This window comes from Rhinopithecus bieti, unplaced genomic scaffold, assembly GCF_001698545.2.
Source record: "Rhinopithecus bieti isolate Rb0 unplaced genomic scaffold, ASM169854v2 scaffold_83366, whole genome shotgun sequence".
Taxonomy (NCBI): domain Eukaryota; kingdom Metazoa; phylum Chordata; class Mammalia; order Primates; family Cercopithecidae; genus Rhinopithecus; species Rhinopithecus bieti.
In genome coordinates this window covers 562,902-578,186 of record NW_016832657.1, presented here as the reverse complement: position 1 = coordinate 578,186, position 15,285 = coordinate 562,902, and the positions used below count along the sequence as shown (strand labels likewise).

General features: G+C 46.4%; 1 protein-coding gene across 1 annotated transcript in view; it reads right to left on the bottom strand.

Moving 5' to 3' along the window:
• The window catches only part of VAX2 (ventral anterior homeobox 2), a 33,274-nt gene extending 18,201 nt beyond the window's left edge, over positions 1-15,073 (bottom strand). Inside the window, exon 1 of the mRNA XM_017865669.1 lies at positions 14,766-15,073. Within this exon, the coding sequence (XP_017721158.1) occupies positions 14,766-15,012 (247 nt within the window). The 5' untranslated portion in view covers positions 15,013-15,073. The remainder of the gene's footprint in view (positions 1-14,765) is intronic.
• Positions 15,074-15,285: the final 212 nt, after the last annotated feature.

Genomic DNA, 15,285 nt, shown 5'->3' with positions numbered 1-15,285 from the left:
ATACTTATCCTATAACTCAGTGACTGAACTCCTGGGCGTTTATTCTAGGGAAATGAAATATTTGTTTTGTTTTGTTTTGTTTATTTATTTATTTAGAGACAGAGCCTCGCTGTATCCCCCAGACTGGAGTGCAGTGGTGTGATCTCAGCTCACTGCAACCTCCACCTCCCAGGTTCAAACGATTTTTATGCCTCAGCCTCCTGAGTAGCTGGGGTTACAGGCACCTGCCAACATGTACGGCATTTTTTTTTTTTTTTTTTTTGAAATGGAGTTTCACTTTTGTTGCCCAGGCTGGAGTGCAGTGGCGCGATCTCAGCTCACTGCAACCTCCACCTTCCAGTTTCAAGTGATTTTCCTGCCTCAGCCTCCCAATAATCCCAAGTATCTGGGATTACAGGTGCCTGCCACCACATCCAGCTAATTGTTGTATTTTTAGTAGAGATGGAGTTTCATCACGTTGGCCAGGCTGGTCTCGAACTCCTGACCTCAGGTGATCCGCCTGCCTCAGCCTCCCAAAGTGTTGGGATTACAGGCGTGAGCCACTATGCCCAGCTGAAATCTTATCTTCACACAAAAACCTGTATACAAATGACCATAGCAGCTTTATTTGTAATAGCCCCCGAATGGAAACAAATCAGACGTCCCTCAGTGGGTGAATGGTTAAACAAACTGTGGAATAACTGTACTCTGGGATAACACTCAGGAAAAAAAGGAATAACGATTGATACACACATTTACTCAGGAAATTATACTGAGGGGAAAAAACAGTCCCCAAAAGTTATATGCTATATGATTCCATTTATTTAATATAAAAGTAACAAAATTATAGAGGTGGAGACCAGATCAGTGGTTGCCAGAGTTTGGGGATGGAGGAAGGACCTGGCCATCAATGAGTAGTAAGAGGAAGTTCCTTTGTGGTGACACCATAGTACTGTATCATGGCTGTGGTGGTGGTGACATGGATCTATAAATGTAATAAAATGTCATAGAACTATATACAAAAATCAAAAAAATAGTGCAAGGAAAAACAGGTGAAATCTGAGGAAGGTCTGTAGTCTAGTTAATTATATTGTACTAGTGTCAATTTTCTGGTTTTGATAATGTACTATAGGTTTGTAAAATGCCATCTACAGAGAAGCTAGGTCATGGATACACAGGACCTCTCTGTAGTATTTTTGTAACACCTTGTGAGTCTATAATTATTTCAAGATAAAAAGTTGACAGCAAAAGCATGCCATAAAGCTAGAGTGATGTGTTGTCACAGAAACTGACTAATCCATTAGTAGAAAGAACGCAATAGATATGTATTGCTGCACTGCTCAAAACATCAAAAATTTGAAAGCATCTTCAATATTTTCCACAAGAGAAATGGCTGAACAAATACTGGTACATTCATATTATAAAACACCATCTAGTAATTGAAAAGAATGAGGCAATAAGCTATATGAACAGACATTAGTGTATGAAAGTAAGTTACAGAATAACATGTGTAGTTTAATCTCATTTATGTAGATTAAAACAACTGAATAGGCCGGGCGCGGTGGCTCAAGCCTGTAATCCCAGCACTTTGGGAGGCCGAGACGGGCGGATCACGAGGTCAGGAGATTGAGACCATCCTGGTGAACACGGTGAAACCCCGTCTCTACTAAAAAAATACAAAAAAAAAAAAACTAGCCAGGCAAGGTGGCGGGCGCCTGTAGTCTCAGCTACTCTGGAGGCTGAGGCAGGAGAATGGCGTAAACCCAGGAGGCGGAGCTTGCAGTGAGCTGAGATCACGCCACTGCACTCCAGCCTGGGTGACAGAGCAAGACTCCGTCTCAAAAACAAAACAAAACAAAACAAAAAAACAAAAACAAAAAAAAAAACAACTGAATATATTCAACCATTCAACATGTATTTAATAAGCACTTATGTGTCAAATACTATTCTAGGGCCTGGGGATACAGAAATGGGCAAAAGAGAAAAGCACTTGTTTCCATAAACCTTGTACTGGGGAGGGAGACAGATAATAAATGTAAATTTATTTATTTATTTATTTTGAGACAGAGTCCTGCTCTGTCGCCCAGGCTGGAGTGCAGTGGTGTGATCTCGGCTCACAGCAACCTCTGCCTCTTGAGTTCGAACGAGTCTCCTGCCTCCACCTTCTGAGTAGCTGAGATTACAGGCGCCCGCCACCATGCCCACTAATTTTTGTATGTTTATTAGAGGCAGGGTTTCACCATGTTGGTCAAACTGGTCTCAAAATGCTCAAGTGATCTGCCCGCCTCAGCCTCCCAAAGTTTTGAGATTACAGGCGTGAGCCACTGCACCCAGCCTTCAAACAACTTATTTTTAATAAAAAATAAATTTTAAAAATATATAAGGCAATGATGAGTGCTGGGAAGGCAATAAAAGAAGATAAGGGGATATTACTGTCCCTGCCCTAAGTAACAAAACCCAATAACCAGAGAGTGTGTGTGTGTGCTGCCACACCCTTTCTACTGTGATGGTCTTGGAAGCAGGAGTGAAGAAGCTTTACCAGCCTGGGTTTCTGAGTACCAAGATGAGCCCCTGTCCACGTGTGATGGACTTATGTGAGTGATAAATGCATTTGTGTTTTGTTGGGCCTCTAAAATTTGGGGTTGTCTCTGCAGCAATATATAGCCTATCTTACTAAAGTAGCCCTCTTTTTTTGAATTGCTCCTTTTCTGGGAGGAGTTTGGGAGGCGCACCAGGAAAGAGGAACAGCTTTCATTCCAGGGCTTCCTTGCAGGTAGGCACTTACTAGGGTGAAATGTACTCATTCCGAGTCCTACATTTTGCTGCCCCTCAAGTCTCCTCAAAGAGGGGTGAGCTCTGGGAGGATGAATTCTGCCCAGAGAGCCTTTGCTTGGGAGAGATGGTGACCCCTGGCCTAATAGTAGCTAGCTTATGCTTCTGACCTCCGGTGCCCTGCTGGCACCTCTCCCAATAGACACCCCCCCCCGCCCCCCGCGCGCCCCGTCCCACCTCCAAAGCCCTATCTCACTTCTTTTCCTACCTAGCACCAGGTAGTTTCTGTGCACAATAAGCTGATAATGTGCTGACTTTTTTTTTTTTTTCTTTGAAACGGAGTCTCGCTCTGTCACCCAGGCTGGAGTGCAACGGCGTGATCTTGGCTCACTGCAACCTCCGCCTCCCGGCTTCAAGCGATTCTCCTCCTTCAGCCTCCTGAGTAGCTGAGATTACAGGCGCCCACCGCCGCGCCTGGTTAATTTTTGTATTTTTAGTAGAGACGGGGTTTCGCCATGTTGCCCAGGCTGGTTTTGAGTTCCTGACCTCAGGTGATCTGCCCACCTCGGCCTCCCAAAGTGCTGGGATTACAGGCATGAGCCACCATGCCTGGCTGATAATATGCTGACTTTTAAGTGTGCAAGGCCCTTCCTGCCCGTACCTACAAACATAATGTGATTACTATAAAAATTCCTTATGGAAAATTCATTCTCAAGTTTATTGGGAACATTGAAAATGCCAGAATAGTCAACAAAAAAAGTTAAACAATGGGAGTGAATACATGTATTACCACACAGCAAATATGTTACAAATCTACAGCAACTAAAACGGTATAATGCTGCACAAGGGTTATGAAGCAAATCCATGCGTCTGTGTGGATCTGGTATGTTATGAAGATAGTATTTCGAATTAGTTGGAGGAAAGACAGGGTTATCAGAGACATGGCTTTTGGACAATTAGTTCATTATTTGGAATAAAGTTATTTATCTCACACTGTGTGCAAAAATAAACACAAATTTAAATGTAAATAAAGCTCTAAAATTTGAAGAACAAATATAAAATAACCTTCTAAAAGGAAAATAAATGACATATTTGAGTGCCAAAAATAAATACTTCTGCAGGGTAAGAGACAGTTAAAACATGAATGAAGATTAGGAGAAAACATTCATAATGAATGCTTAAGAGAGTCCTAATGTCTGGTGTACACACAGCCTCTGTAAACCAGTGAGTAAAGTCAAGCAGTCCAGGGAGAAACCAAACAAATTATTCAGAGAAGGAGAAATGCATGTGGTTAATAAATATGAAAAACTACTCAGGCTAGAGGAATCAGAGAAATGAAAGTTTTAACAGCAATGAGATACTTCTCTTTTTTTTTTTTTGAGATGCCATATTTTATGTATCAGACTTGGAAAATTGTGCTGGCAAGGCTGAGCAGAATTAGGGTCTCTCAAACTCTGTTAATAAGAACATAAATTGATACAATATATGGTTTTTGAAGAGAAATAATGCCTAGCTAAACTTAAAATGCACAGTGCCTTTGTCTCAGAATTTTTATAGAGCTTTCTATCACACAGAAACATTGGCATACTTGATAAATACAGACCCATTGTTTGTAGCATAGTTTGCAAGAAGGAACAAAAGGGAAAAAACTGAATGTTTATCAATAGGAAAATTGTCAATAAAATCATAATCTAGTAATAACTTTGGCTATATGTAGACATTAACAAGAATGAGACACATAACCTGGATGGATGTTTATTGTATACTACTAAGTGAAATGGCAAGTGTGCATACACCCATTTTTATATTTTAAAAAAGCAGTAAAGTAAATCCTCTGTGTGCATGTGTCTGTGTTTTTGTAACCACATAGGAACAAATCTGGCAAAATAAGCACCTCACTCTTCTCTTGCCTCTGAGGAGTGGAAACTGATCAGGGAGGAAAGATTCTACACATTTTTTGTCTTTATTATTTCTTTTGCTGAAAAAGCTAGGTAATAAAATTTTTTTGGTAACAAAATTTTTAAAATATGTTTGTGTATGTGTATATAATGTTTTAAATGCTGGATGAAGATTTTCTAACTAAGAGTTAGAATCTAGAAGCCCAAAAGGAACGACCACTAAATGTGATTAGGGTTTAAATTTCAGTTTAGAAAAAAAAAATCCCACGAAGAAAGTTTTTTGTTGTTGTTGTTTTGGTTTTTTTTGTGTGTTTTTAGAAAGTGACCTGGGAGTTGTTTGCAATACATGTCACAGAAAAAGGGCTCATTTCCTTACTATATAAGTAGCACTTACAAAGATGAGAAAACGATTAGTGATTCGATAGAGAAATGGCTAAATATATGAATAATTCACAGAAGAGAATATTAAAATGAAAAATGACTACATAATAACATGCTTCACCTCACTAGCAATTTAAACTACTAATAAAATGAGATTTTTTGTCACTTGAAAAGATTTCACTCTAAAATATTAAGTATATCCTGAGTTAGGAGGACGTAGAGAAATGGCACTTTTATACAAGATGGCTAAGAGCATAAATCAGTATTTTTGGTATAAAATTTGGAAATACTATCATAACTAAATTTATATCCTTGGATTTTAAAAGTTTGCTTCCAGGAATTTATCTTGTAATTATATTCATACCATGTATATGTAAAATGATTGTTGCTACTTTAAACATTTTATTATGACAAATTTCAAACATTTACAAAATTAGGAAGAGCAGTATAATGAGCTCCGATATACCTATCACTCAATTTCAACTATTAGAAACTCAGGAATAATCTTATTTCTTCTATTCTGCTGTAATTGTTAGCAAATTCTAGAAGTCATAACATTTCACTTATGAGTATTTCAACATGTATCTCTAAAAAAGAGGGACTCTTAAGAAAGTCACCTACAATACTATTATCACAATAAAAATTGACAGTTATTCCTTAACATAATAAAATATTCCACCTGGTTTTACATTTTCCAAATTGTCTCATAAATAAGATTAAACAAAACCATTTGTTCAAGGGAGCACTCATTCTATGGTAAAAATGAGGTGTTGCCTGATAAAAAGATAGGAATAATTAAATATAAAACAAACCATTTGTTCAAATTAGGGTACAAAGATGTTCATTACAGCCTTGTTTGTAATAATGAAAAATTACAACCAACCTAAATACCCATCAATAGAGAACCAGTTAAATAAGTTATATTATATCTACATAATGGAATCCTATGTAGTATTTAAAAAAAAATGAGGGAGTTCCAGAAAGAAAGATTTCCACAAATATTCTTTTACCATACTTGCAAACTAAGACAATTTTTTTAAATTAAAAAAAGCCATGGCCAAAAATCCCATTTTTGTAATATATAACTTACATATTTGTATTTTTCAATTACTAGGTAAAGTTTGGAAGGTAAATCTTAGGAGTGGAAGTGTATTATGTAAGATAAATGAGAAACTTTTAAATTTTATATGACATAGCAAAATAGTATGGATTGCTTTTGTAATTAAAAAGATATTTTATAAGAGGCCCAGGCAGGAGGATTGCTTGAGGCCAAGAGTTTGAGACTGGCCTCCTCAATATGGTGAAACCCTGTCTCTACTAAAAAAAAAAAAAAAAATTAAAGCCAGGTCAGCATTGTGGGGATTGCCTGTAGTCCCAGCTACTCCAGAGGCTGAGGTGAGAGGACTGCTTGAGGCCAGGAGTTCAAGATTATAGTGGGTTATTGTTGGGCCACTGCACTCCAGCCTGGGTGACCGAGTGAGCCCTTGTCTCTAAAAAATAAAATATAATGACATAACAAAAATAAAAAGATATTTTATACTTTTGAAAACAAAAGGCCATCCTAAACCAAATCAAAGGATAAATTGTAAACTAAAATGTTGCAACACATATTGAAAGCAATGCACAGAGTTTCTGCAAATCAGTGAGGAAATGGTATATTTGCAAATTAAACTGGTCAAAGGAAATGAATCAATAGATAGAGGAAATACAGCTGGCTAATGAATATGAAGATTGACAAAGATGAAATGATACAAAATGTCCAATGTGGGAACAGGGCAAAGGGGTGGGCATAAATTACTAAACTTCGCCTGCAGAATAACTTGACTATATTTATCAAGATGTAAAATGTGAACTGTGCTGGCAAATTTGGGGAAACAACCACTTTCAGACATCCCTGGTGGCAGTGTAAATTGTTACTATCTTATGGAGGACAATTTGGGATTATCTTGCAAATTTCAAATACAGATACTATTTGACCCAGTAACTCACTTTTAGGAACTTCTCTGACAGATATACTCACATATGTGGAAATGACCAAGAAACAAGTTTTTTTTAAATTTCAGGATTACATATAATAGAAACAGATTAAAAAAATAACCAAATGTCCACAAATAGGGCACTGGTTATATGATATTCATTATGATCCACTTAGTCCATTTAAATGGAATACTATGCATCTATAAAAAAAAACAAACAAATAGTTATTTACACCCCAAGATATATTGGGAGAAAAAAATTATATAACTGCACTGATTTCCATAGGCGTAAACATTATCTGGAAGGACATTATTAGAAAGTCCTCGAGCCAGGTGGGAAGTGAGTGATGGGGACAGGGATGGGAGAGGTTTTTCACCGGATACTTTTTAAAAAGCGCTGTGGCTCCCACCTGTAATCCTAGCTATGTGGGCGTTTGAGTCCAGCTTAAACTCAAAATAGTGAGACCCCCATCTCCTGATGTCTGAAAAAAAAAAAAAGATGTTTCGATGAATTATCTATTTTACAATTACCTATTACAGAAAATGAAACATACTTAAATTGTGTGTGTAAACCTTTTGAATCACACTGCTAGAAACTTACCCCACAGAAACAAAGGTCGAGAAGACCGCTGCCTTCGAAGCTTACTTCACAGTATTTATACTAAGGAAAAACAGCCCCGAGGTGCCTCCTGTCTTAAGGGGAAGTAGGCTTTCCCCAACCAAAGGAATACTTCATTCTACAGTCAAGGGACAGCAAGAACTAGTTCAGCAGAAAAGATGATCACTGCAGATTAAATTTTTTGAAATGGTAAATTGCAAAACAGCCTATGAAATATGATTCTGCTTTTATTTATTTGTTTGTATAAGAGCGTGGAAAAATCGCCTGGAAGGACTCGCCCAGAATTGAAAACAATGGCTGTTCCTGGGATCCTTCTCTGCCTTCTGTTTTTTAAAAAAATCGAGCTCGTATTACTTTTTGAATTTAAATCCTCCACCTGTCTACACTGTAAGTGTGGCCCTGCTGGAGGCTGTGCTTTGCAGTGTCCTTTGCCCGGCCCTGGCTCTGGCTCCCGCAGCTCCGCGGGTGGACGCGGTGGGCTGCCAAGCAGTGGGGAATAGAAGGCGGGATAGGGGCTCTGAAAGTCAATGTCTCCAGCAAGACGCTAAGGAAACCGTGGCATCAACTGCGCGGTTATTTTTGGCTCCAGCCGTGGGCTGCAGCCTTGTGAGCTGGCAGGGGCAGGGGCACAGATTTATCTAGTTATTTCTGTCAACCCTCTGTCTGGCTTTGCCCGTGGAACCTCACACCCGGCAGCCGCCGAAAGCCGGGAGACTCACCATTGACTTTATGAGCGGCCCAGCGCTTCCCAAGACCTCCGCTCCAGCCTGGGCCGGCCTCTAAGCGACCGCATATATAAGGGTTTTCACGTTTCGTAATTCAGTGGTTTCCAAAGTTGCGGACTGCACAAACAAAATTCCAAAGCTATGGCGTTGCCAACTTCATGTTTCCACAATTATTCTATGTCCTGCCATGATCACTGTTTCATATAAGAAGGACATTGCAACGTCGAAAAATAAGATAATCTTAGAATACATGTTCTTCCAGGAGAAGGTGTTGGCAGCCTATTACCTACAGAAATATGCGATGTTGATGAATTCTGTCTCGTTTAAATTATTTGAGAAGTATTTATTGAGTGCCTACTCTACACTAAAAGCATCCAGGAAGATCGCCTGGATTTGGTGGGCACAGTGACCACCTTCTATGTGGTCTTTGCCTGGCGTCGAGGGAACCGGGGTCGGGGAGCCTGCCCCCTCGACTTCAGCGCGGAAGTCCCTACCCAGCTATTCCTGGCCTGGCTGTGGGAGCTGGGCAGAAATAGCTCACATCCCTGGGACGCTGCATGCCGGCAGCTTCAGTCAGGATCAGTCTGGCACACAGTAGGTACGCATTAATCTTTGTGGAATAAGTTAAAGAACAAGAAATGCGCGGTAGCTCAGTCCTGTAATCCAGCAATTTGGGAGGTCCAGAAGGGAGGATCGCTTGAGCCCAGGGGTTCAAGGTTACAGTGAACAATGATTGCACCCTTGAACTCCAGTCTGGGTGACGGAGCAACCAGTGTATCTAAAAAAAGTAAAAGAAAAAAAGAAAAAGAAAAAAAAAAGAAAGAAAGAACAAAGCATGTTAAGGCTCTGGGGGAGACGGTTCAAGGCGGGCCCTGAGCCTTTATAAGCCCAAGCCCCTGCCAAGACCTTACAGCACACTCTTCCAGTTTGGCACTCACCCTGACTTTTCGGGTGCATTCACCCTGGCTCTGTAGGCCACATCCAAGCCTGGGGCTGCTACCTCTTTCTGCAGTGCTGGATGTCCCCAGTCAGCATCCACCAACAGTGGGAGAACCTAGGGCACTGAAACCCCCAACCGCCTTCCAGGATAAGTGGGGTTGGGGGTGTGAGGAGTGAACTAGGCTCCTAGATCTGTCTGGCCCCAGGGATTGGTGGGCAGGCTCATGCAGCCTTGGTGTCCTCTATCAGAGTATCTTGAACTGGGGTACAGAATCTGCAGATGCACAGCCAGGTGACTGGCTACTGGCTCTCCAAGGGTAGTCAGGTCTAGCATTATTCGTGATTTTATATTAAGCAAAGAACCAATAGGCAAAATTCATATGCTCCACTTCCCACCATTAAAATAGAAATCAAAGAAATGTAGACAACAAGAAGGGAGGGTGCAGCCAAGAGGTAATTGGGGAAATGGCACCCAGGCCAACATGATGCATAGACACCCTATCTTCTTACAGATGGTGCACAAAAGAGGAAGACTTGAGCCCGGTGGCTTTGACTGACTGCGGGTGCATGTCACTGCCATCTCTTCCCTTTTCTGTAGCCCCAGGTACCCACTCACTGGACTTCCAAAGAATTTGGCCTCCTTCCCCCTCAGACTCCCCAGAAGCTACCTGGGCGACCGTTCCTGAAGAGGCGGGTGTGTGGTGGGGGGGGATTTGGTGGCGGTTCCATGGGTTCCTGGGTCTACCAGACCAGAAGGGGAACAGAAATTGCCTGAGGAGGGAAGGAGCTGTCTAATCTTACTGAACGATTCCCTGAAAACGAAAACTGGGCACACAAGATACAACTACAAGATGATTTTTCGGGTTGCTGGTCTGCTTCAGTGTGTGTTTGTGGGGGTGAGGGTTATGGAAGGGGGGAAACAAAAGAAGACCCAAATGAGAGGGCCCGCCGGCATAGACCCACCATGGGAATGTGGGCCTCCTGCCAAAAACAAGTAAAAGGAAAAAATAACGTAAAGCAATTACAAGAAAACAAAACAAAAAAAGAAACCCTCTACAAAAGCTAAAACCAAAAAATAAAAACAAGTACAAAAATCTCAAAGTGTAGTTCCTTGCATGAGCCATTTACACCTTTCCACGTCTGCCTGGGGTGCTGGTCCTGGGTTATCAGGTCTATTAACAGACTCAGATATTGAGACTAAAGTCCAGTGGCCCTTGCTAAACGCCTGCGCAGCAGGGCTAGGCCTGTGGCCGGGGCCGATCTCCCCAAGTCCGGTGGCTGCTGGATAGCCAAGCAGAAAGCGAGCAGAGGCCGGCCATGAGCCTGGACCCGGCTGCTGGAGGCGAGGCGTCTGTCCCTGCAGTAACCTCCCAGCCGGAGCCCCGAAGCTGCAGCCCCCTGCATGGCTTCTTCAGAGGCGCCACTGGGAGTTAGGGCTCCAGCGGCTGCACGCCATTGTGCTGTGTGTACAAGTTCGGACTCGTCGTGTTTCTGGAGCGTGGGTCCCGGCTGCCCGCAGATTCTCCGAGGGGCTGGACTCCACTAAGGTCAATTCCACCCGTCCCACGGCAGGAATCGCCCAACCCAAGCGAGAGGCCTGGGCTTCACGCGTCCCCTCACGGCCCCCAGCCATCTGCGCATCCATCCAGCTCCCGGGTGAAAGCGTTTTTGCTGCTGGTGGTGGGGTTGCAGTGAGTCGCTTCTTCAAGGGATCCTGCAGTCATCACGCCCTACCGCTCCCAGACAGACGGGTTCGGAGGGTTTCGAGTGGGGTTTGAGGAACCACAGGAGTGGCTCTCAGCCCAGAGAGGCCGCTTTGGGTGAACAGGAACGGACACCACGCATTGTCTGTAAAAGTTGCTGTGTTGGGTGACGCTGGTGGACAGAATTTCCCGGATCTATCAAAATCGGTTGTTAAATTCGCGTCCGGATTAATTTGGGAAACAGGTGCGTTTGAGTGCGCAGGTGCGAGCGTCGATCGCGGGGTCGTAGGAAGTCTGGGGTCAGAATTGTCCACCTCTTCTGCCTGCTGGGATCCCAGCTCCACCGAAAAGGCTGGTGCTCGGCCACTGCCCTGTGCTGTTTGAGCCACGACTCAGGCGGCCTGTTCCTTTGGTTGCTTCCTGCCTGCCTTTGGTGTGCGGTTTCCAATATAAAACAAAAGGATTCCTCTGTCCCCGCCCTCACTGGTCTAGGGACTGTGCACGCGGAGGTGTGGAGCGGCCTCCGGCCTTAGGGTCGGAATGGGAGGCTCGCTGTGTCCGCGGTGCGATGTGCGGGGTGCCTGTTTTTGCGCCCGGCGTATCATCTCAGCAGCTCCGGTCCGTGCCCTTGTGTGACATGAAGGAGCCTTCATTTTGATGCACGGGACGCATCACATTTGGCCTCCCTGGCTCTCTACCCTGCATTGGCAGAGGCTTGAGTCACTGGCCCCAAAAGGTTCCCACCAAGGAGATTGGGGAGGGCCGCCCTGTGTGGTCTGCAAGATGGTGCTAATTTTCCTTTACCATCAGTGTGTTCTTGACCCCTAGGTGCTCAGCTCCCAGTACAGCCCAGGCCCAGGTCCTGGGCCAGAGCCAGAAGGAGGGGGAAAGGGGTGACTTGAGAGAGGCCTCAGACAACAAAGGTCCACTGCCCCACCCATCAAAAGTGGTTAACCTCAGAGCTACATCCTTCATTCTGTCAACAAATATTTATGGAGATCCTACTGGGTGTTTGCAGTTTTAGACATCACCTCTGATTCTTGGCAAGTCCTTTAAGGTAAGGGCTATGGGTCTCTTTGTAAGTTGAGGAAACAAGCAAAGAGAAACAAAGAAATTGATTCAGGTTTAAAGGGCTATAAGGTCAGTAATCTAAACCAACTTTGCTTAACTCTGGCGCCCAAGCTCTCCTCCTACTCCCTGTGCCAAAGGACTCCCTCAACAAACCTGCTCCCCTGTGGTATGCCCTTAGGTGGAGGAGTGCAGAATGAAAGGAGGCCGAAAGGACCCAGAAGGCCTCCCCAAGAAAGGGGAGGTCCTGAGGAGGCCTCAACCCAACATTGACACACAATAGCAAGTGCAAATGCCTCCCTTTTACCTTTTAGTGGTTTCCTTCCAAAGATTCTTTGGGAGGATGTGTTCTCAGAGGTGAAGGGAAGAGTGTATTGAAGGCCTATGGAAGGGATGTTCATTCAGGGTCCAAGGTAGTTCAGACTTTCCTTCACTAGTGCTAGGCCTGTCTCATTGATCAGAGCCCTGAGCCATGGCGGGACTGCCAGTGCAGGTGATCCTGGCTAGGAGAGATTAGTGGTAAATCACATCCTGAGCGTTTCAGGCCCATAATAACCTCCCCATCATTAAATGGGGAAGGGCAGAGGGATTTATAAAAGCCACACTTGCCTTTCATTTCTGTTACGTGTGTAAATATATCCTCTATGCTTTATATCTAATATTTTGATTATATTTTACAAATGCAATGGCACCTCTGTGTGTGCACATACATTTATAAAAAGTACAGCCTCTGAAGACTCACACAGGCTGTCTTACATCCAGTGCAAGCCCATCTCTGCCTGACTGTGGATTGCTCCAGCTTGGGTGGCCCCACCTCACAGGGTGGAGGGTCACTTTTGAATTCCACTTCCTATTAGTTTACCTCTGAAGGCTATTTAATTGACATCTGTACACAAAACTTATTTGCGCTACATAAAGGGTTAGTAGGGTGCAGAGGGTGTTAGGTGGGCAAAGAACTCATAATTGTCCTGGGGGGAAGAAAATGCCCACCCATAGGTGGGGTTCAAGGTGATGAGTGTCACAGGCAGGGACTTTAGATCTTCCCCTGGGAATGTGTGGGATTGGGGGACTGAGTTCTCTGGCAGTCCAACAGATTTTTTTTAAAGGAACCAAAAGGGCTGCTTATGCCTTCACTCAGGACACCCCACAGTCTAAAGAATAAAACCGGATTTAATCCCTAGTGCCCAACAGGTCCATACACCTGCTAGAATTCCTGATGGTATAACTGCCTTGACTTAAGCAGTCAACTATGAGTGGCAGTGAGCACCCACTGTCCCAGTGACATCTGGCACCAGCAATGTTTCCCAGAGTTAGGGTCCCTACCTCTGTATTCAAGGCAGTCATCAGTCACCCTCACACTGGGCTGCCTTCATGCTCTGCACTCCAGTCCTCAGAGCCACCCACACCCAGCAGCCGCAGAGAGGTCGTGCCCAACTGGCCCAGGGTGTCCCAGTCAGCTTGAGGGTAGCCGAGCTCAGACTAAACAGAATCCCTTCGCTGGAACGACCCAGGGCCAGCTTCCAGCCTGTTCCCTTTCCCCAGGCGGAGGCCAAAGAAATCAGCTCGGGCCAGTGGCCTCCAGAGGCCCAGAGGCTCTCCCGAGCGGCGCGTGTGAAGAGGCTGGAAAGAGGCAGCGGGAGGAAGCCGGGAGGAGGGAGCCCAGGAAGGAGCCTGGGGGAGCCATTACCGCCAGTGGCCTCTTCTGGCGCTGGGTCTCCCGGTCGCGGGGCTTCCGGGTGGAGGAGGCAACAGACTTCAGTCTCTGGCCGCGACCTGGGGTCGGGCTGAGGGCAAGACCCTGGAGTCCCCTTTCTCCTCCCATCTCGCCGGGCAAGGCCCAGATCCAGGGAAAGCGGAGCCCTCGGCACTGAGAAAGGCTGGCGCTGGGGGCCTGGGGAGCCTCGGCCTCGCGGCAAGGAGGCCGGGAAGAGCTGGGTAATCGGTCGCAGTCCAGATCCAGGCGCTTGCAGGAAGAAGGTGCCGGGAAGGCGCGTTCGGCTGAGAGGAATGGCCAGGAAAGAAGAGAGGAGGAAGAGAGCCAAGGGAGAAAGGGAAGGACGTGAAAGGCCAGGCCGCGGGAAGGCGGCGCCGAGAGCCGGCTGGGCCCAGGCGCCGCGAGGAAGTGGGAAGCGAGAGAGTGAAGCACAGCAGGCGAGTGCCGCGCACGCCACCCTCCGCGTCCCGCGCCGTCTCCCCCGGGCAATCCGTGCGGGTCCGGATTGCCGGGGATGGGAAACGCAGCTGAGCAGGAGGGGAGGAAGCACCCCGGCCGCCCTGCAGAGCCGGGGCCTTTTCCTCCCGCGGTTGCCGACGCTGCTCTCTCCACGTCCTGTCCCCGCGGAGCGCGCGTGACGCTTTTCTCCGCACTTGCCTTGAGGGTCACGGGACAGAGACCAGGCTCTCAGCATCCGGCACTCCATTTCTGCCCCCGCCACAGTAGAGGTCCCGGGTGGGCCTACGACTAGGGGACTGGACCGAGAGGCGGAGAAACGGGGACAGCTTCGGTCCCATTCGCTGCTTTGTCCCCTCACTCAGCTCAATGTTCAGCACACAATAGACGCTCAAAATAATATTTGCTGAATGAATGACTGGATGATGAATAAATGAATGTATGAATTGGGAGATGTCACCTGGAGGAAGGTCGGGGGCCCCAGTATGGGTAGGGTGAGGGTCCAGTGGAGCAGGGCCGCGTGCTGTCCCCTTACCTCGCACCAGGATGCGGCGGCAGTGGTCTGCCTCGCCGGGCCCGGGCTGCCCGTCGCTGTCGGCTCCGCTCTCCCTGGAGCCTGCGGGACTGGAGGCTGAGGTCCCGGCCACCTCCGTTGGGCTGTGGCCACCGCCATCAGCTCGCAAGTCCTCCGCTCCGCCGCGGTCCCCGCCGCGCCCACCGCCGCCAGCAGACTCCGCCCGGCGCGCAGGGCCCCGGTCGCGCTCGGCGCCCCCATCGCCCATGCCGACCGCCACTGCCAACCCCACTATCGCGGAGCCAGCCTAGGCTGGTCTTGAGCGCGGCTCCCCGCCCCTCACGCCCCCGCCCGACTCCTCCTCCTCTGGCCCCGCCCCTGGCCGCTGCTCCTCCCCTCGCCGCTGATTGGGCGGGAGTCAGGGTTCCTAGACTCCCAGCTGCGCCGGGGCTCCACGCCAGGGGGAGAGAGGGAGGGGGAGGGGAGCGGTGGTCCCACTCCACCCGTAGTCTAGCCCTGCTCCAAGCCCGGCAGAGGGAGA